We start from the raw sequence: 22,112 nt of genomic DNA, 5'->3' as shown, positions 1-22,112 counted from the left end.
GAAACATAAGATTTTTCTATATAGTTTTATTAATGCAGTATATCCCACAATCAATATAATTAAGTTGGTTAAAAATTGTTCACATTTTTTGTTGTCTCATTTTATTCAATTTCATTACCTGAGACTTTTGTTGAATATCCTCTATTATTATGGATGGAAAAGGGGATAATATTTGGACTATTAGGACATTATGTGAAATGTGGCCTTCCTTTCCTGGATGAGTAGTGACGACACTTGGCTGCTCTGTGACAGGATACGGCTGCACTCTCACAAAGAGCTTCACAGTCCTCGCCTGTCAGTTGACCACAGCCAACATTAAGCATGTCCTGTCATTAGGATGAGAGCAAGAGTCTGCCAGAGATTCACCAGACACAACTAATATGTGGCTGGAGGGGAGGGGGGGGGGGGGGGGTGTTCCTTCTCTGTCACTTCCTTTTTCTGTAAATCCTTACCCCACTGTGTCTCTCAAGACTTGTTCAGTGGTTTCAGCATATTTCTTGTTTGTGTAATTTACTACTGTGCCATACGTTTTGAGTGAAATGTCTGCTTTAATGGATTTCAGGTCTACAAGCACATCAGTGGCGAGGCTGGCGGAGAAACCAGGACAAGACACGCAACTTATAACGGTTGATGAGAAATTGGTAAGAATTCCTCCAGGTCAACATGTAATGTGGTTTGCTGTTTGTCTGATCTGCCGTTTTCCAGTTACATTCCTGGAAAATTGTTCAAGAACTTGCTGAGATTGCTGCCAAAATCAGCTTGTACAGGACAGTAGGCTTTTGTAATGGTGCAATGGAAAAGTTTGTCATTTGTACTTCTGAACACGCTCATAGCACCCATGGTTTTTTTTTTTTTCATTTAATTTTTCTTTTTTATTTACAATCCTCCTCATTCATACAACTATTAAATAGCTTCCCAAATGAAATGTAGGAAACAGTTTAGTAAAATGTGATGCTACGTAAACCCAGTACATGTTTTATTTAGACAAGAAAGATCAACATGAAACATTTAATTTCTGCACACTTATATTGTGAGTCACCAGCACTTCAGTTGGTAATATTTGTAGTGAGTGATTCTAGTAATTTGTCTGCCCTGTTTTTGTTAGCAAAGGTAAAATAAAATAAAACACTTCATAATAAAGCAAAATTTAGCTGGATTAAAAACCATTTGGATTAAAGTCCATTTAAGTGATGAATGAAAGACATGGCGTTGTGTGGCCACGTGTACAGCGTGTTCTGTGTCTTGGCTTCATTTTGTCCTGTACTGAGATTACCCTAGATTATTAATGAATGAATATTGGCTGTGTAATCATTAACAGTAACACTCGATGTCTGAAATGAACTTTTTGGCTCTCTGGTCAGGGAGAGTAATAGACACAAATCCACTGGACAAAATAATAAATTGCCTTTTTTGTGTCCCATTTGTTCCAGTGAATTTTATTGGGATAATAACAAGTTTAAAAAGGAGATTGGAGGAAAAAATGTGAGAAAAATTACATTCATAAAAACCTGAATACACAAAAATCTAGTCTGAAAAGTGAATACTGAATGTATTTACTGTAAAACATGCTTGAGTTATTGAACTGCCACAGTTTTGGCTTTTTTTCTTAAATCTATCAATGTTGATGTCGCAGAACTAGAAAGGGTGATATTTCTTTTCTTTTTTTTTGTTATTTTCTTCATCTTTGCCAAATTTGGCTCATACACAGCCCACAGTACGCACGAAATGTTACATCATAGCTTCGTATGTGTTACATGAATAATGGCTAAAGCCCCCTTGAGCAGCTATATCCAGACAAATTGAGACTACAGAGGTTTAGTAACCCATCTCTTAAAAAGTCTTTTTTTACACTGTATGTTCCATTTGCACAGCAGAGGATAGCAGAACACTGAGCTGACATAATTTACGTCGAGTCAAGTCTATCAGTTTGTCAACAACCTCTTTTTATTTGGGGAAATTATGTGAAATCATGACAGGTTTGCAGTTTATCCTTTTTTTTTAAAATGCAGATGAATGAAGGTTTATGCAACAATGTTCACTGTTATCTAAATAACGGTAATTACAGGGTTATTTCTGATAAGCTTACCTGCAGTTCTGCCAATAAATATGCAACTAGACAAATGTTCATTAATCACATTGATTTTTTTTAAAGGTCTCTGTTTTGACAAATTGTTGTTTTTTTTCCTCTGAGGTCTGTAAGTCAGTTGTAAAAGGATTAGTTTTATGGGTAAGTTGAGTTGAATTCACTTCTCAGCTGATCAGTAGATGACAAATGTATTATTCTATATATTAGTTGATCATTTCAGTTAATTTAAAATAAATTTATCATGTGTACTGAAACAAGGAAACATGCTAAACTTGTAGGACTATTGCTGTCGAGGTCCGAGCTTCCCGTGCACACAGCACTCTGTTTCCCATTATTTAACCCAACATGTTTGAAATTTATAGTTGCAGAGAAAAATCAAGCAAGTTAAGAGTGTGTTTGTTTAGAAAACATGATTTGTCTTTTTTTTGTTTGTTTTTCTTTTTTATGAATTAGAAATGTTTGCAGAACAACCTATCATGATCAGACAGATATCATTTTATGAATTTTGTTGCAAAATAGATGTAAAATAAAATGGCTGCAAAAGCACTTTTCAGTAAACCAGCAGGTAAATTGGTTTGTCTTGGAATTGTTTATCCAGACTGTATTTACAACTCAAAATCAGATTCAAGGTTGAGAAGTATCAATTAAATGGATCAATGCAACATTTTCTTAGTCATTGTAGCCATACTGAGTTAGTTTTTGTTTTTTTTTTAACTTACATTTTTGCTTTCAGGCCCAAAACATGCCCAAGAAAGTAAAAGGTTGGGAAAGTAAAAGATTTTGGGCAAGTGATGAAATAAATGATAATTATCATATTCCACTGGAATTCCATTGGATACTCGTGATCATGGTTTTGTTCATAAGCTGTATTAATAAAAGTTTAACTATCTTAAATACAACACAAACCCAAGAATAATTGTGTAATCAAGATATGCAACAATGACTGTGTCATCTCTCTCTCTCCATACATATGTAGCTTTTACCAGGCTGAGTCTTTAGTGGCTCTTTTCATTAAGTGTTATAGCAAAGCCTGAACAGCAATAAGCGTGCATCTGAAGTGGCCGAGGTTAGCAGTGTACCAACTGTACAAAACAAAGACTGGTCTTTGGGGTTCATGTTTTCTCATTAAAGGGAGATGGAAGATAACTGCAAAAGAGGGAGTTTGGGAGAATGTGGGAGTCTGTTGTGGACTTGTTTTGTTGGAAGGGGGGGTGGGGGGTAGCAGTTTGGGCAGCGTGTGCTTTTGTCCCAGACCAAAGCTGGCCGTACTGGCAGACAAACCTTTGGCTGGGCGGAGTGTCTGTCTCTGTCCTCTCAGTAGGGGCCACTGAGAGGAACAGCAGAGAAGAGGGGGAAAAAAGGGCCTCTAAAAACCAGGGAGGGGGGGTTCAAAGAAAAGAAGCTTGTATGGAAAAAAGTTTGTGAGACACCCTGAGACTCACGAAAAAGACAGTGGCCACTTCAGTTTTGTCGGCCACAGAGGTTCCTTTGTGGCACTCTGTTGCCTGCGACGGCGGGAAGCGCTCTAATGCTCACCCAGACAGGCTAAAAAGAGAGGCCCTCAGCTGTTTACAGTACAGTGGTCTCCATCTCACATGGAAGAGGGCAATGAGAGCGTTCTTCCTTTTGGGCGTTCAACGTGTGTCAGCATGCTAGTCGTTTATCAGGCTTGTCAATAAGTGTGAATTGCTTTCTGGTTTGACCAATCGCACACTGTCTGCATCTGCTGTTCTGCTGGGTCTGTCAGCCAGCCCGAGGAGAAAGTGGTGCACTGCTTGTTGTGTAGTGAACATTTGTGAATAACCTCATTCAGATGAGGTTGCATTTTGGCCTGGGCACTTGATATTTTGAATTCTCTCCAAAAACTCTGTCTGAATGTTTCTTGTCTGCGATAGTCATTATCTTGTCCTTTGGTCTCATCTGTCCAAAAAACTGCAAACCTTACAGGAACTTGCATCTCTCCGGTTTGTTCATGCATCTCCATTACAGACTAATTTAAGCTGTAAAGGGCAAAAAGTTGAACGAACTCTGTAAAAAAGGACGTTTGATGCCGTTTGTCCACAGATTGACTACAGGTTGCAAACTTGAGAACATTGGTTTAAAAAATGCAATGGATTACATGAGTCTGTACAGTCTGTACCTCATCTTTCAAACAGTTTATTGCTTTTAGCTAAAAATGATAAAGAACTCAGTGAAAATGTCCAAATTTTTTTGTGCTAAGATTTTTCAGTCCTTACATCCTTTTCTGTCTCCTTAAGTTTCAGGTTTCACTGATTTACTTTGTCTTTGAGACGAAGTCAAGTATTTTTTGGATGAAATGCGTGAGGCTGTACGAATATACGCATCAGACAATTTTAGACTAAAACTGTTTTTATATCTTTTTTTTTTCAAATTCACAGACTGATGTTTGACTTTACTGTGAGCAAAACTTTGAAGCCATTGTCTGAAGGAATTGGGAATTATGCCAAATAAAAAGACATGCGTGTGATGGACTTCCAGTGCCCAAAGCTGTTCCCTGTAGTGCCCATGCCGACCTGCTTTTGTTTGTAATTACTGTTTGATTAAGCATGCTGGGCAGCTCCCAGGGTCCGGCCGGCTGGCCACTGATACACAGCTTTACACAGAACGTCTGTGACCTCAGTCAATTAGAGTCAGGTCTTTTGCTTCACTCTCTGGCCCTTTGCTGAAACAACTGCGGTTATAACCATAACAGCTGCTTCAATATGTCCCCCCACTTACACCCAAGTGTCTGAACATCTACTCCTGCTTCAGCCACGGCCAAGTGTGCTCCCTCTCTCCACATAAAGACAACACCATAATCTTAAAGCGCTTGTGAAGCCTTGTTATAGAGTTCTCTAAAGGCACTAAGGTTTTACGAGACAGAGGAGGACAGTTATTAGACTGCGGGGAATTGAGGGAGAATGGGGAGGAAGAAGGGGAGAGGAAGAGAGTATTAAATTGGTAGGCCCATTTGATTCCTGGCATTCTGTGTTTGTTAATTTGAAATCTTTTCTTCCTTGTAAATTTAGAGCGTAGCGCTTGCTTGGCAAGTGACATCACATCTGGGCACAAGATGTGGGGTTTGAATGCAGTAAGGTAGTTGAGTCGAAAAGACTGTTGTTAGTTGTTTTTAAAGATCTAAATTGGAATCAGATTGAAAGATTTTATGCCTGACATTCAGGATTTGACTTGACTGACGGAGTCTCTGATCACACAGAATCATTTCAAGTGTTTTCAGAGTGTTTTCAGCAGGGTATCACATTTCACTTTTGAGATGATGAACGAAGACACTAATTGTGTTTCCTGCAATTTTTATTTTTTGTAACTGTGTGTTGATAGGCTGTGTGAATAAAAAAATGAATAGTAAACAATACATATACGGATTAGAAAAGAAACAATTTTTGCTTCGAGAGACGAAACATGGAGGATTTTTTTTTTGCTGATGTGACTTGGTGTACTCAGTTCAAAAGAAAAGAAAAAGCTAAAAATCTGTTTTGGTCTTCATGCGGTAGATGGCCAAGAATAGTAGTTTCATGTCTTTATCCCTTGTTGAGGCACTGTTTCTAATGCTCCTGCTCGCACTGTTGCTGTTTTCAGTACGTTCGCTTTGTCCTGCCACAAAAAAGCTGAACTCTTCTATTGCTTTACATGGAATAGCACTAATTGTGAACACACATCTTGTTTGCAGACATAAGCCTGTCCTTACAGGAAGATGCATCCACCACTGATTGCTGTGCTTTTTTTTTTAAATTCAGATATCACTTTAAATTTAGAAAAGAAAAAAATTAGGTCCATGGTATGTGACTAATGTCTGCATTCTTTAAGGCAACTTTAAAGCTTCGCCTCTGCATGGTTGAAAATTCAGTTGTAATTGTACCAGAAATCAATATCAATTATCTTATCTTACTAATAATAGATAGATTAAATATGATCAAATATAAGATTTAAATAAAAAGATAAAATACTAAAGCATGCAGTACTAAGTAATGAACGGTTACTACCACTGCATAAAGAGCTGCTTTCTGATGGAGTTAATGTCAGATAAACCTGGGATTGTTGTGTTGCTTTTTTTTTTCTTTTTTTTTTTGGTGCGAGCTGCAGAAGAGACTGAGAAGTAAAGTGTAGCTGAGGAAGTTATTCCCTCCAAATAAACAGATTAAGTCATCTTTGCCAGATTTTTGTGGTTATAGATAAAACATAAGGTCACCAGCTTGTGCTTAATGACGTAAAATGGTTGCGGTGAGAAGAAGGAATGCATGGAATATGTTTCATCACCTGCAGGATAACCAAGTTTTGTACCCTGAAGTAAAGGTAAATGTGCTGTAACTGGTTTAAATGACGTCAGTGTTTAGTATAGCTGCAGTTTTGACATGTCTAAAGAGGAATTTAAAGAAAATTTTTATACTGAAGTTCAATTATGCACCTTGCTCTCCTTTACTTAGTCGGTAATTTCAGCACAGTAGCCCATGGTGTGCATATCGTTGTCCATCTTAAGAAAAACAGTTGGTTTGAATGGACTCGCCAGCATTCAGTTGCATGTTTATTTACTGAAAGAAAAGAAGGAGGTGAAATTTTTTGGCTTAAACTTGTGAATGAAAAATGAATGAGGGAACTTTTATAGCACCAGCTTTATAAAGCCAAATACCTGGTTTTTGTCTAATCTAATCTACAGTTAAGCAGACCACACTCACCCCAAACTCCCCCTTTTTTTCTCTCTCTCATCCGCCACCCCCACCCTTCCTCCCCTCCTTTGCACACAGACAACCTAAGTGGCTGTTTTGTCTGGTTGTCCGCTCTCATACGGCGCGCTCATGCAAAAAAAAACCCCAAAAAAAACCCTCTCTGCTCAAGTTTGGAGTAGTGGGTCAGAGGATGTTGGTCTTTGAAGAGTGCCAGACAAGTGGCTTTATTATGTATCATTCACTAAATGGTATTTCATTCATTAACACTCTCATCCATAGATGCTAAGCCTCTTAAAAGGACTCGTCAGCTCTGCCAAAGCTGGATACTTTTAGGAAGTGTCAGGCTGCTAAGTGTTGTGTTTGCACATTGAATATTAAAAAGGGCTTGCAGCTTCTGTTTGTGTGTACACTTATAATTATTTATTAATGATAAGCCATTTTCTGGTAATATTTTCAGATTAGTTTTTAGTTGTTGTCATCAGTGATTCCTATTAAATCTTCTGAATGATACAGCATGGTATGAGAGGGGGTGAAAGTCACTGAGTATCTGTGGAAATAATTGCTATCCCTGTTGTAATGTGCCCCCTGTTCACGACTGCGATTCACGATTTTTAAACAATTTTAGAATAGTAAAACACCAACTAAATTGTTTTCAACTAACCAAAAGAAGGGGTTTTAATAAGCGATGATAAATAAGCACATTCTGGATTGAGAAAATGTCCAAGCTGTGAATGTCTGTTAAATATCTACCTGCAAAATGGTTTTTTATGGACACAAATAAACAAGCACGGATGCATCCGGTGTTTTCATGAATGACCCCTCCTCCCGTCCCCTCCTTCCGATCCTCACCAGTATGTGTAATGTGAGAGTCAAGATGACCCTCAAGCCAGCTGCTTTTCATTCTAAAGTGTTGAATCACTCCCACACACGAGCAGGCAGAAAAATATTTGTTTCTAGATGAGCCCCCCCCCTCCCTCTCCCTCCCCTCCTATGTCCAGTCAGTAATTGGCATGTTGTTTCCTCTTCAAAGATGTCTGAAGGTGGGAACCAGTGAAGGCTGATGAGTGAAGTTCTGGGTCTGGGTGTGGGCTGGACAGTGGGGGGTTAAGGGTGATGTGTTTGGGTTTTCAGCTCATGCTGACTCAACATGATTCAGCTCTGCTAACCTTCCGACCTCTCTGTCTGCTGAGCAGCATTTTTAGTGTTCAGGTGTTCCTGGTATGATAGACTGGACCTTTGCTGTGTCATTGTCACCATTCAGAAGTCCACAGAAACCCAGAACTGGAGCTAAAATTGCTTCCTTTATGTGTCGACTTGTGTGTGTGTGTGTGTGTGTGTGTGTGTGTGTGTGTGTGTGTGTGTGTGTGTGTGTGTGTGTGTGTGTGTGTGTGTGTGTGTGTGTGTGTGTGTGTGTGTGTGTGTGTGTGTGTGTGTGTGTGTCTACGTGTCTACGTGTCTACGGTGCTGGTGGGAATCAGCTTTAAAAGCAAGACAGCAGCAATGATGCAACCTCGTACTTGACTTTTTTCTTTTAATTCAAACTAAATATGTCTGTTTTCTTTTCAGTAAAGGTTAAATATTAGTTGCGGTTATGTCCTTAGCCTAGGCAGAGATCATGTGTGCAGCTGAGGTGGTTTTTCTGTCTGTTGGCAACAAACTCAAACGGTTATGGACCAACGTTATATAAATTTGGAGGAAATCTCAGAAATTGATTAAGGAACAAGTGATTATGATTTTGGATTGATCCTGATCACTGCCTGGATCCAGGATTTAAAAAAAAAAAAAAAGAAAAGAATTCTTTACTTTGGGGGGATAATTTTGCCATGATACTGTCTAACTCAAAATGATTCCCACAATGAAAAACAAAACAAAAAAACAGTTGTTTTGGGGAGGTCTGTGCTCTGAGGGCCTCTTGTGTTTATCTCTAAAGTCTCAAAAAATCCCCCCCCCCCAAAAAAAAAGAAAAAACTAAGACTTTCACATTTCCCCATAATTGTGAAAGTGGATTGGTGGTCTTTTGATCTTTATCAACTCTTCAATGATGAATATTGATTCAAATGTTAGGATCATAACTTCCCGGTTCTCGCCCTGCATAGTTCCAGAGGCCAGGTTTACTGGAGATTTGATCATCTTTATAAACAAGAAGTGAGCCATCCAGGATCACTGTAAGAACAGACGTGAATTTTGCTTCGGGTGGTTTATTGTTTTATGTTTAAAATGTTCCGCACTTTCTGAATATGCAGTAAAAATGATCTGTGTGTTTTGTTCACTGACAGAGTGAGCAGTGTTTAAAAGTCGAGGACCTTGCATTCCCCTGTTTTCCAGCCATTGTGAACATTTTGACAAACCCCAGGATGCCCCCCACCCCCCCGGTGAAGCTCTGTTCACAGTTCTTCAGACCCAACACATTTTCATCACAAGTGAATTAGTTGCTGGAAAAAAAAGTATTACTTCTCTCAACAGCAAATCCAAAAGTGATATCGGATTTTCTTCTTATTAGAATATTTTGTTTATTGGAAAAACCACTTTTTTGGGAGGATAAGATGCATCCACTCTCCTGGCGAAACTCGATCTGTTAAAAAAAAAAAAAAGCATTGTGCACCACAAAAATCTTCCCTTTCATTTGGACCAATCTGCAAATGATATCGGAAAGAATGGAGACCATATTTCATTTAGCCGAGCAGCCAAATCTGGGTTTAATATATAAACTGTGGGAAATGAGTTGCAGGAAATATGGACATTCACCTGCAAATCATCTGAAGCTGACAAGATGAGCTAAACGATATGCAGAGAGTGGTCACTGCAAGAACACTTAGCAAACAGACAATGTGCTGCCCACATCTCCAGTTCTTCACTGAAAGGGAGAACTTGTCGTCTTATTTACCATGTTGCCTTTATTACTGCAAAAACAAATGAACCAGCGGACTGTTGATGGGATTAAGAATATGGTAGCATTGGTCTGTAACTTAAATTACAGGAATAAAAGGGATTATTTTGGGTTTCCTTTGTAACCTGAACTCAGCACTTCTACAGTTGACCGTGTGATTTCTGAAGTGTATAGAAAAGTAACTAACAGCGTAAGACCCTTTTTCCTCCGAATTATAAACATGTTGTGTAGCATCTCCCTATCATATAAAGACAGTTTGTCAGAATTTTGTAAAACTAAAACCAAGGAAAGCAGAACGTCCCTCGGAAGGGAGTGTGACCATTTGTATGTTTGTTCAGTTTTTATTTTCTCAAACCAACATATCTCAGACCTTTCATTGTCCCTGATGTGTGCAGTAGTGTTAATGTGTGTGTTTGGCCATGGAGACATGCGTGTGTGTAAATGGGACTTGTAGTTGAAATCACTTTTGATTTGACAAAACTAGAAAAGCACTATGTAAGTGCTGTCAGAACAACAACAAAACGGTTTCCTACATACAGAAGGTTTTACTTTTTTATTGTATCAGAATTGACTTGGTGAGAGAGAATAAGTTAAATTCAACTTTTATAAAGCACATGATGAAGATTTCAGTGCAAGTATTTTGTATTCAAGCCTTATTTTAGTGATTGTTTTTGACTGACAGTTCAAATTCAGATTTTTGTTTCTCAAACATACAGAACACAGAAATACAATCTTATTAAAAAAAAAAACCTATAAAAAACATGTACATGTACCACCTCCACCAAGATGCATCTAAAGGACAAGCATCTGAATGGCAAAAGTACAATAAATTATATAATCTTAGATATATAAAGATATATAGATAGATATATCTAACTAAATGTATTTATAGATAGATAAGATAGTAGGGCTGGGCGATATGGCCAAAAAAAAAAACCTCAGATTTTTTAAAAACCAAATCCGATTTCTGATTTTTAATCAATTTTTTCCCCCTTTACTGTAAAGAAAAAGAAAAAAAATTACAAATGTCAAAAATTATTCTTTTTCCAAAAATGCTTTTATTGCGATCAGCCTAAAAGTTTACCTAAATTTAAAGTGCAACTAAACAAGCTGTTAAAGAAATTGTAAAAAGAGATGGCAGGTGCTGCCACTGTAAACATTATAAGTAACAACATGTTTGTACTTAGTGCGTTTCCACTGTGAGATAGTTTTTAAGTTTTGATCATACGTTTAAGAATAGGCCTCACTTCACTTGTGTAACTTTATTCTAAAATAAAAAAAAAACTGATAAATAAAAATGCCTCCTCTTGGAAGAAAAATAGTGATTCCTTTTTAGAGTATTTTGACATTAAATAACCAAAACAATTTCCCACATTGGCAATGAGGTAATAAAAATGAATGTTTCTTTACACTTAACATGTGTTTAAAAAAAATTGACCTCTTTGATACAAAATACCATTTTTAAAAAATCCCAGAATGTTATTAAAGCTGCATTTCTAACATATGTGTATTATTACATTCTTGCTGTTTTTTGTTTAATTTACACATTTTTGGCAAGAAAGACGAGTCTGTCAGCTGCATCTGGCTTCAGACCGCTGTGGCATGTGACAACGCCCCCTCCCACACTGAAAACCCTGCGTTTCCATCACACCTAGAAACTTTGCAAAAATTAAATATCGCCATAAAAACCGCTGCTATAAAAGTTTTTACGATCTCAAGAGGAGGTTTTTCAGACATTTCAATACAGAACTATTTTGCAAAAGTGTAATGGAGACACTTTTTTTGCGTTTACGTGACGTGGGGGTCGTGACCAGTTAATTCCCGGTAAAGATGGCGCGATGTGGAATAAACAACCTCGAATTTCAGAGTTTTAGAAAAGAAAATGAGGGAGAAAAGCTCAGAAAATCCGAAGCAAATTCTCCGCAGCAAGTAGAAAAGCATAAAATAACGCTACGTGCCCACTTTGCATTAACCGCAATTACAAAACATGATGCTAATTTGCTAAACATTGTTCAACGGAAACACCCGCAAATTACAACTGTTGTTTGTCGAAACGTACAAATATCGTTTTTATTTTTCAACATGTAATGGAAACGCAGAGGGGACACTTCTACGTTTCTAGCTGCCATGTTGTTGTGTTTATGCGTTTCTGTGGGAAAGCAGCGGGAGCGCACTGACGTCACCATAAGGTATGCAAGCCCAAAAGGTGCTGGCGGGGCAAAAAAAACATCCTGATTTTCATAAAAATAAATCGTAATAAACAGCAAATCCGAATTAATCGATTAAATCTATTAATCACCCAGCCCTAATAGATAGATATCAATAAGATATTCCTAAATCAAATCAAACTTTATTTATAAGCCACTTTTCCTACAGTAAAATATAACACAAAGTTCTATGACGTGCGCCATGATTTAACTAAGGAAAAGGAAAGGAAAAGTTTTTAGTCCTTAGAGACCCAACAGGTTATTGGTCCATCACAGCAGCAAGTCTCACCGACTGGGAGACAAACAGCCAAGCGCACTCAGACTCACCCCTGGACTTAATTTAGAATCACCAGTTAACCTAACATGTATGTTTTTTGACTGTGGGAAGAGAACATGCTCAGGGACACAGAGAAAGTCTTCAAACCAAGAAATCTGCTGCCAACAGCCACACCAACGTGTCGTCCAATGTCCCTTTTTTTTTTTCTGTAAACACAGAAATACTATTTGCAGAGTATGTTTTCATTTGCTGAGTTTTTCCTGCACTGTTTGTTTGCTTGACTTGCATGTATTTGCAGCGCTGGTGTTGTCAGTGAAGATGTTTTTTTAATTTGACATGTGGTTGTCCGTTTGGATGTGTTTTAATCTGTTACACAGACTGGATTTCCTGCAGCGCATTTTGTCTGTTTGCTCAAGTTGCTGCTTCTCCTCTAACATGGAGCAATATTTAATTAAAAAACCGGGATCACAAATGAGAATCGCATTCCCCTTAATGCCTTCTACATATCTAAAGTGAATAGCACCTTCTCTTCTATGTTTTACCAGCTTTTCTTTCTTTATATTATCTGCCTCTTTACTACATTTTTTCTAAACTGAAGCACTTTGCGATTTCATTGTTATTTACACAGAAACCTTCCATTCCAGGTCAGTGTTGGAGTATTAGGGGTACCAGCTTTCAGCAATCTGGTGGGCCCAGCAGCCCCACAGCGACAAGCTCCTATGCTCTTTATTTGGCATGTAGCCAGGAGTTGTCAGAAATATCGACACGCTTTCACGTGACGGAGACTTTGCCAGCCGCCCCCCCCCTCTTTCTTAAGCTCGGCATTCTGTCTGCCCAGCCAGGTATTGTAGGGCCCTGTGAAGGCCCTGTGAATAGTGTCAAACTTGATAGTTCTCATTTTGCTTCCTGTACATGGCAGAAGAAAAAGTGCCCACCGTGTGGGTTTTCCTTTTGTGACGGTCCTCTCTAGTCCTCCTGGGAACACACCACATTCCAGCCACAATCATCCCCTTTGTGAATCTGGATATTGTGGGTGAGCCCCTTATGCCAATAACCCTTCTAGCTCTCAGTGTAAAGCATGCAAGTATCATAGAAGTCTAGACTTGTATTTTTGCAAACAATGCCTGATAATGAGCAGTGTTTTCAGTGCTTTGGCAGAAACTTTGTTTTGACACATCCTCCCTTTTTTTTCTTTTTTTTTTTATGAAGGACCTTTTGTGCTCATTCACACAAAGCTGTGAGTTAAAGTCTGCTACATCTGTACGAATTATTGCACCGATGTACCATACAGGTTCCTCGTGTGTCAGTTATGCTTTATGTAAGTATATATGCATAGCCATACTCTGACCTGCTAATCCCAAGTGTATCGTTTCTAATGCATCTCAGACATTTTCATGCATGTAGCCCCCAAAAGACGCAATCAAACACAAAGTTCAACATGTTTCTTACCGCAGTTCTTATTTGGCTCCTTTCTGCGAGTTCTGTTGTTCAAGAGTTTTCCTCTTAGAATCTCTAGTGCATTTTAATGGATTTTGTCCTTCCTCCAAAATTTCCAGGAAGTTTGCCCCCCCCCCCCCCCCCCCCCTCCCTCTTTCATTTGGAGAAACAGCTTTTTTCACACCGTCTAATGAAATTAGCAACGTAAATCCAGCAGAAATCAACATTTTACAACATTTTTGATGACCAAGTTGGACAAAAGCCTGGCATCTAATTTTGTTGCCACTCAACACTGTCTTGTGTGTTATTGTGTCATGAACCATTACCCCTCTGTGTGAGGAGAACATGTTTTCCTCCTCTTTGTGACAAGAAGGAATTGTTAAGGTTAAGTAGATAGGGCAGCCGGAAATAATTACCAAGCCCTTGTGAAGCCCCCCCCACAGCTTTTGTCTGTCTTATTCCTTTGATTTTAACAATCTTTTCAATGTGCAGATCTTGTTTATGATTAAATTCGGCCTCTTAACATTGCAGAAAGATGTTTTGCTGAAACAAGCAGGAGTTTAGTCGTTGGACCTGTAATTTACTTGGCTTAAATACCACTGGAAGCTCCTTTGCCAAAGGAAAGGCGGGCTTTTGTGTGGGGTTCATGGAAAATGACCCCCTTTCTACAAATCAACTGGCAGATGACAGACAATGATGAAAATTAGATTCTTTGAAGTTGTAATGCCTATTGAAATGTGTAAAATTCTTGTATTGAAAGGAGAGCTCCCTGGAAAGGCCTCAGTCTTGGGTGGCTGCTGTCTGCGTGCTGGGAGGTTCGTCTGTGTTTGTCGCCGACTTCCCATTGCTTGTTTGCTAATTCCCTGAAGAATTGAACCAGATCTTTGATAGGAGCCTGAAGGGACTCCATTTGCTGAGGAATATGCATTAAGTATTCCCACAGGCCCCTCCTCCTCCAATTGTAACACTGGCCTACTTTCTTATGGTCTGGAATAAATCATCTCAAGTATTAGGCTTTCATTTCAACCTAAATGCAAAAAGCACAAGAATCATGGTGTAAATCTGGCTTTAATGGTTTTCTGTCTCTGGTTTTTCTTGTTTGTCCTTCAACTCCAGTGTTGTCCTTTTTAGATACGTCTAAGTCTGTTGGACCCACCTGACTTTGAGGATGTGGTTACCTTTTTAAATGAATCTCTGACTATTCACCGATACCAAGGTGGAATATTGAAACTATCGCAAATAAATACTTGCTTGTGTTGATTGTTTGAAGAAATGCCAGATTTAGCTTAATTACCTGTTTCTGAACATTTTTTGTGTTTTGCTTTGTGTCATTGTTTATTTTATTTTTTATGATGTTTTAACTTCTTTCTTTGTGCTTTTTTATGCAAAGTACTTTGTAACTCAGACTAAATATATTTTTATATTCACACAACTGTAACAGCCCCTCTAATTGACTAACCAAGTGGAATTACCTCATGATAGTCATGACTGATCTCTTTGTTTACTTCAGTAAAATGGATTCATAATGTGGGCCTAATGAATCGGGAAAGGGCTTGTAGTGATCAAATAGTCAGTAAGCAGCGTTGGTGTCTGCGCTACTGCTTTCAATAGTCAGTTTCTGTTCAATTAAAACTAAAATAAAAGTAAAATCAGCAGTGTTCACAGAATTAGCCCAAATAAAATCCCAGTATCAAAATTAGCTGTTTATTGGATAAGTTCTGTATTTTAAAACAAAAAAAGTATTAATTTGAGTGCAACTTAACATTAGCCAGCTGTCATCCACCAAAGCTGGTTGACAAGGATAGTTTACCATCTCTTACATGTGCAGGAAGGAGCATGTGCAGGCTCTTGTTTGGAAACCAGATGAAAACTGTAACAGCAACTAAAAGAAATTTACTTATGTAGAGATATTATGTAAGGTAAATGCTGCATAATTATACGCTGACTTCCAGAACATATAGGACAGATTACTAAAGCTCCACAGCTTTTGCAGTAAACAGGCTAAAAAAGATTTAAAAAAAAAAAAAAAAAAAAAAAAGCTGTAGCAACGAAATAATCACGCATCATTACATCAAACATTTATCTGGAAAAGGAGGTGAAGGGAGGGGGTGCTAAATTCTGGCATGTTAAAGTGTTGGAAAATGTATGCGTAGTTGATCATAATGAAAACAAAAAACACAAATATGGAATATTTCAGAAACAATAAAATTGCAATCCAAACTTCTTCTGTCTTTTACAGTATCCATAAAGCTTTCATTCCTTGGCTTTGCCATGCTTTGTTTTTCTTCAACACCACTATTATTTAAAGTTCGTGTAAATGTCCACACATTGATATGTACAAAAATTGTGAGCAGCTGATTTAATAATTTCATTTTTATAGCTACTAAATGTTTTCCATACGCAGATTTTGTGAACATCAAGGAGATGCTGTTGAAGCTTTTAAGCTGTATTTCTTTTAAACACCTGTGGATATTTTTTCAGATGACCTCTTTTTCAACAGGCAGAAACATATTTTTGCTATGATCACATTCTTTTCAGGGAAGGAAAAATATGTCAGTAACACACTGATGAAAGTCAGAGAGGTTTCACAAGACTGCTGGCAAAGAAAAACAAGTCATTTTGTAGCATAAACAGCAAGCTTTGACTGCTCAATTAAATCCTCTTTTAAGTTTCTTTTTTCCTTTTCTGAGTTCATTATGTATATCTATGAATAGCTGGTTTATTGTCTGTCAAAAAGCTATTTTTAATTTATTGTAGATTTATTTATCTTGAATGGATCCCTTTTGCTTTTTATAAAAGTTCAGTTTGTCAATTACATGCATGGCAGCACATCTGTAGAGTGGTTCTGAAAGCAGAGTTAATCCCTCGTAATTCACTGCCCTCAAGACATATCAGGAGCCAGCTTTAGAACCCAGCTGTTTGTTAAAATCACAAATCAGCACTTTGTTATCCCCACCAAACTTCACAGGAAGTTGCTGCAAAATCACTTGTATGTCTTTGTGTCAGAGATTTCTACTACAAAAAAAAATCTGCAAAAAACAGCAATGTTAACTGATTTAACTTGTTCCTGTAATTACAATCCCAATTCCAATGAAGTTGGGACGTTGTGTAAAATGTGATATAATTTGCAAATCACTTTTAACCTGTTGACCTGAATACTCTATATAGCCCAAAAATTTTTTCTTTCAAATATTCACTCACTTCGAATTGTGTCACATTTGAATGTCTGCAACACGCTCCAACAATGCTGGAACAGGGGCATGTTTATTACTGTGTTACATCTCCTTTCTTCTTATGTTACCTGTATTACCTTTCAGTGTTAATGGTACCTTTGCAGATGTGCAAGTTACCCATGCCATGGGCACTAACACAGCTCCTTACCATCACATGTACGGACTTTTGAACTTGATAGTCCAGATGGTCATTTTTCTCTTTGGCCCAGAATACATGACATGCAGGATTCCCAAAAAAATAAAGTAAAATCGAAAATGTTGGCCCGTCAGACAACAGCACACATTTTGTTCTTTGCGTCAGTCTCAGATGAGTTTGGTCCCAAACAGGCCAACGTATTATTGACATGTCTTTAGGTTTGCATGATAGAGTTCTAATTTGCATTTGTAGATGTAGCAACGAACTTGTTAGCTGTGGCATTACCTCAGCGGTTTTCTGAAGTGTTTCTGTGGAAACATTCTTTTTCAAACATTCCTCAACTTTCCCAGCCTTTTGTCGCCCCTGTCCCAGCATTATCGTAACGTGTTGCAGGCATCAGGTTCAGAATGAGTACATATTTGCCAAAAAAAAATACAAAAAAAGTTTGTCAGCCTTGACATTAAATACCTTGTCTTTGCAGAGTATTCAGTTAAATATAGGTTAAAAAGGATTCGCAAATCATTCGATTTAGTTTTCATTTAAGTTTTATTTATGTCCCAACTTTATTGGAGTAGAGCTTGTATTAAAAATGCTTGCATTGTCAAATTTAAAAAAAAAAAAAGATTGAACAATGCATATTAAGAATAAAAAAAAAAAAACTGTGCCCAGCAGAAATATACACAACAGCACACTTGCAGTGGGTCGGGACAATATGAGTTTGGGAATGTTGTACATTTATTAGGTTGCAAAACAAAATCCTTTAAAGTCTGAATTTACTGAGATATAATGCTTTTCGCCTTAGGACATCACCACACTGACAGGGGTCCCGGAGGAGCACATCAAAACCCGCAAGGTTCACATTTTCGTGCCCGCCAAAACAGCCATGCAGTCTGGAAGTAACAGCACCAAAAAGTGGAAGATGGATTTTGACACCAGAGAGCGCTGGGAGAATCCACTCATGGGCTGGGCCTCAACGTAAAAACCCCCGTCTTCTCCGTTCTTCACATAAAGAGATTTTTTTCCTCCTGCAACATTTCTTTTAACCACTTTGTTTGCTGTGTTTTAGGGGTGATCCTTTATCCAACATGGTGCTGTCATTCTCCTCCAAGGAGGACGCCGTCGCTTTTGCTGAGAAAAATGGTAAGGGATTTTTCTGGATGCTCGGGGTCTGTATGGACAAAGTCCAAAATCCACACCAGAGTTTTATTCTCTCCTTTAGAAGACATTGCCTGAAACACCCCAGGCTTTTCTTGCTTTACCAACATCAGTGAGACACACATTTTCATAATGTGTGTCTAGTGGCTAATTTGGCTCATCTCACACAAAGAAAAGACAGCTGCCTCGCAGAGTATCATCAAGCAGGCAGTCGTTCAACTTTTACTGAAAACAGAGCTTTGACACCCAGGATGTTGGAAAACAACAGGCCTGTTTCAGTTACTAGTTATCTCTGAAATTATGTAGAAAAAATAAAGGTGTTTTTTTTTTTTAATACACTGAATTTTACATCCTAAATGCCTGTAAAGCTGTTTTTTTTTTTTTTTTGGTATCTTTACTATTGTTTTAATGCTGCTTTTGTCATTATGAGCAGCAACAATCTTTTAAACACCAGAGAACAAAAAAAAAGGTCTCCAAAGCACAGAATTAAAATATTTCTACCTCCCAGTCAGAAATGCTTCTGTTAAACAAGTTTTCATCATCGCCTGCTCACATGAAATGGGAATCCCACAAGGCTCCGTCTCAGGCTTATCTCATGTTACATCCACTCTGGCCTCGCTCCACTGGCTGGCTGTGTATTTTACAGTTCATGCTAAAAATCCTTTGTTTTTAAATCCTTAAACGGCCTTGCCTCTCTGAACTGGTTTACCAGTACATTCCTGCTTGGTCTCTGAGGTCAGCTGATCAGCTGCTCCCATTTGTACCAGAATGTACCGGAACGGATCCACTTTTAAAACGTATATCTTAAGACGCACTTTTACTCATTCGCTTTCAACTCAGTCTGAGACATTAATGTGAATTATTTTATGCTTTCTATGACAAGACTTTAAACTTCATGTGTCAGGTTGACTTCAGTTCTCCTGTGCTTGCTGCCCCTTTTGAATGACACATTACGTTTACTGAGTGTTTTACACTCAGTAAAACCAAGTGTAATTATTGCAAAATTCTCTTTTACAAGGAACTTTTGTTAATTAAACATAAGTGATTAAATTGCTCTCACATCCCATTTTATCCCCCATCTAATCATGTGCAGGTTGTAGTACACAGTGCAGGATTCTTATATCATTTACAGTATCATAAACAAGTCAGCAGGGCTCTGGAGGGAAGTTCAGACCAGGTGGAACTACATCTAAAGCCAAATTAAAACAGTTTTCAATAAGTTCATTTAGGGACCTGAGAACAGTTATACATAATTTCATCTCCTTTTGCCCAGGCTGCTGTAATTCTTTGTGAACGAGGTTAACTGATTTCAACCTTTCCAGACTACAGTTATTTCACAGCACAGCTGCCAGACTTCTAAGTGGTACAAATAAAAGACATCGCCGTTGTTCTGGATACCAGCGAGACATGGGATTTATTTTTAACTTGTATTATAGTTTAAAGCCCTTCATCGCTTAGCTCCATTGCACACTACTGAAATGTTAATCGGGGCAATTAGGTTATGGCACTAAGTACTTTATGTCCCTCTAAAGTCTCGAAACCAAAGACGACAAAGCATTTCTGGTTGCTGTTCCAAACTTTGCATATTAAACCTTGGTACATGACTGGTAATTTAAATCAGATTTAAAGACTCATCTGTTTTTACTTTTTAAGTTCTTTGTGATGCTTCCCTTTTGTCAAGTCCACGTGTCATCTCTTGCAACATATAGTTGAAAGCCTCATGCTGCATTTACTATTCTTTTATGTGTTCTCATTGTTTTATTGGCTGATTTTATTGGTTATTTTCTTTTGATTTTATGGTTGGTTTTGATTTAGGATGCCTGGATAAAGATGTTTTTATCCCCAAGAATGATCCAAGTTATTTAAGCTTCAGAAATGGTAAAAAGCAATCTGATATATTATTCTGGTAATAATAATAATGCTAAACAAAACTGCATTGTAGACTATCTTGTTTATTTAGTGAAGCATCGCAGAAGTTGTTCTGTGACAGAAAAATCTCAAACAAAAATGATAAATAAGCACACAATACTAAACAGTAATTGTTTCATAATGACACTGTGTTCAACATTTGTACTTTAATGACTTTAAACACATCATGTCCACTTTATATTAAAGGGGTGCTATTATGGTATTTGGAGTTTTCTGAGCTTTCTACAGTGTTACAGTGTTGACTCCTCATCAGACATGTGAACGGCACTGTTTTTTTTTATCACCTAAACGCATGTTTGAGTTTGAGTTTGAGTTCCAGCACTCTCTCCGTTCGGTTTCCATGGCGACGAAAAATGCGTCATTTTAGAGAGTTTTTTTCTACTTGGAAATCCTTGTGACGTCCCGGGGGATAAGGTTCTGTGATTGGTTACCTTCTACTGGTTAACTAGGGCATGTACAAATACATCAGGCGGGTGGAAAACGTGGGATAAAGTTATTTCCAACGATGGCTGATGAGTTTACCAAAGAGAGACATCCTGCTGCATTCGTTGCTGTGGGTTGCTGTTTTCCACTTTGTTTTCAGGGTCTGATTCAGGTTCCAACATGTAGGGCTGTATGCTATGTGCTGACATTGTAGTTTGTTTTTTTTATTGAGTTTATATGAGCCTAATCCTTCTGTTTATGAGATGTTACAATGACGGCGAAAGCAGGTGCGGTGCGCGTTCCCGATGTAGTGCAGTGGCGGGAGGCGGGGCTTAATGCGGAAGAGTCTCAATCCACTCGTTTTGCCCACAGGCTGATCTGACAGCCTACGGAGAGGGTCGGTCTGAAGTAAATAAAGCGATTTGTGACAATAACTCGATCAATCCCAGCTCTTCTGGTCTCAGAAATAAAAATAAATTAGCCTGAAATGCACATAATAGTTCCACTTTAAGTTCCCTTAGCTGAACAGCTGTGTTGATCCATCCATCTTCCAGTCATGCAGTTGGTGAGTTTAATGGGAGGAAAATACATGCTGTGTATATTATCAACATAACATACATAGTCCTGACCTCAGACTGAGTTACTTATTATTTGGTGATTGTCTTATGTTGAAAGTCAGTATCAGCTGACCTTAAAGAGCAGAAAAGGAGAGTGGATGTGTAGTCAGTGATCTGTAGCCTAATCTGATACTCTGTGAGGACCTTCCTGGTTTTAACCATTCTGTGTTCAGGTGTTTATTTGGTTTGTAGGTTCTTTGCCCCTTTTATTACCTTTACTAAATGCCTTTTTTTTTTTTTTAAAATAAATAAAGATTTTAAAATGAGTTTCCAGATCAGCCACACTGTTAAAACCATCACAAAATAGATGCACATTGAGAGAATACTTGTAATGGGCTTCCTGAATAGTTACACAGAGGTGACTTGATTTTTGTGTGTGTGTTACAGCAATGATGCTCATTTGGAGTGGGGAAGTTTGAGGAAATTGGCTTCTTCTGTTTATTGCACCATGAAAACGATTAGAGCAGTCCTGACAACACAGCCTGTTGTCTACCAAACAGCTCATATAGGGGTTGGAGCTCATTCAAAGTTAAACTCTAACCACCATCACTTATTCTAGTGTTTGTCCTTCAGGTTGGAGCTATGAGATCACAGAGAAGAGGTCCTCAAAGCCCCGGGTGAAATCCTATGGAGCAAACTTCTCCTGGGACAAGAGGTCCAGGAGGACCACCAAGTAAACTGAAGACACCCATCTGTTAGTTTGGTTGATCCATGCGTGTCCCACAACAGACCTGTATTATTCTTGTCAATAAATGCTAATTAAATATATATATAAAATCCAAACATTTGGGTCATTATCGCTTTTCCTTTTCAAACATTCACCTCATTACTGACTACCTAATGTAGCCTCGTCGATTAATGGAGTGTTTGTTCTCTGAGTCAAGTTGTGCAAGAGTAAAAACAATAGGGAACATGTTATTACAATTAGATCTTGTTTAAACAAAGAGATAAATATATCTGCAGACCCATGTCACTGACATTTTTCTTTTTCTATCCTGTTGCCCAGATTGTTTCCGTGTTTGGAGAGCTGCACAAGTGGAATT

At 38.2% G+C, this 22,112-nt stretch overlaps 1 protein-coding gene across 1 annotated transcript in view; it reads left to right on the top strand.

The window, feature by feature from the left end:
* Positions 1-21,852, top strand: part of ndufs4 (NADH:ubiquinone oxidoreductase subunit S4) — a 24,718-nt gene extending 2,866 nt beyond the window's left edge. Inside the window, exons 2-5 of the mRNA XM_079250972.1 lie at positions 563-641; positions 17,748-17,920; positions 18,012-18,085; positions 21,643-21,852. Of these exons, the coding sequence (XP_079107098.1) occupies positions 563-641; positions 17,748-17,920; positions 18,012-18,085; positions 21,643-21,746 (430 nt within the window). The 3' untranslated portion in view covers positions 21,747-21,852. The remainder of the gene's footprint in view (positions 1-562; positions 642-17,747; positions 17,921-18,011; positions 18,086-21,642) is intronic.
* The last annotated feature ends 260 nt before the right edge of the window (positions 21,853-22,112 follow it).

Source organism: Telmatherina bonti (assembly GCF_933228915.1).
Source record: "Telmatherina bonti genome assembly, chromosome: 13".
NCBI lineage: Eukaryota > Metazoa > Chordata > Actinopteri > Atheriniformes > Telmatherinidae > Telmatherina > Telmatherina bonti.
Note: the sequence above shows the minus strand (reverse complement) of the source record. Positions and strands in the feature narration are given on the sequence as shown.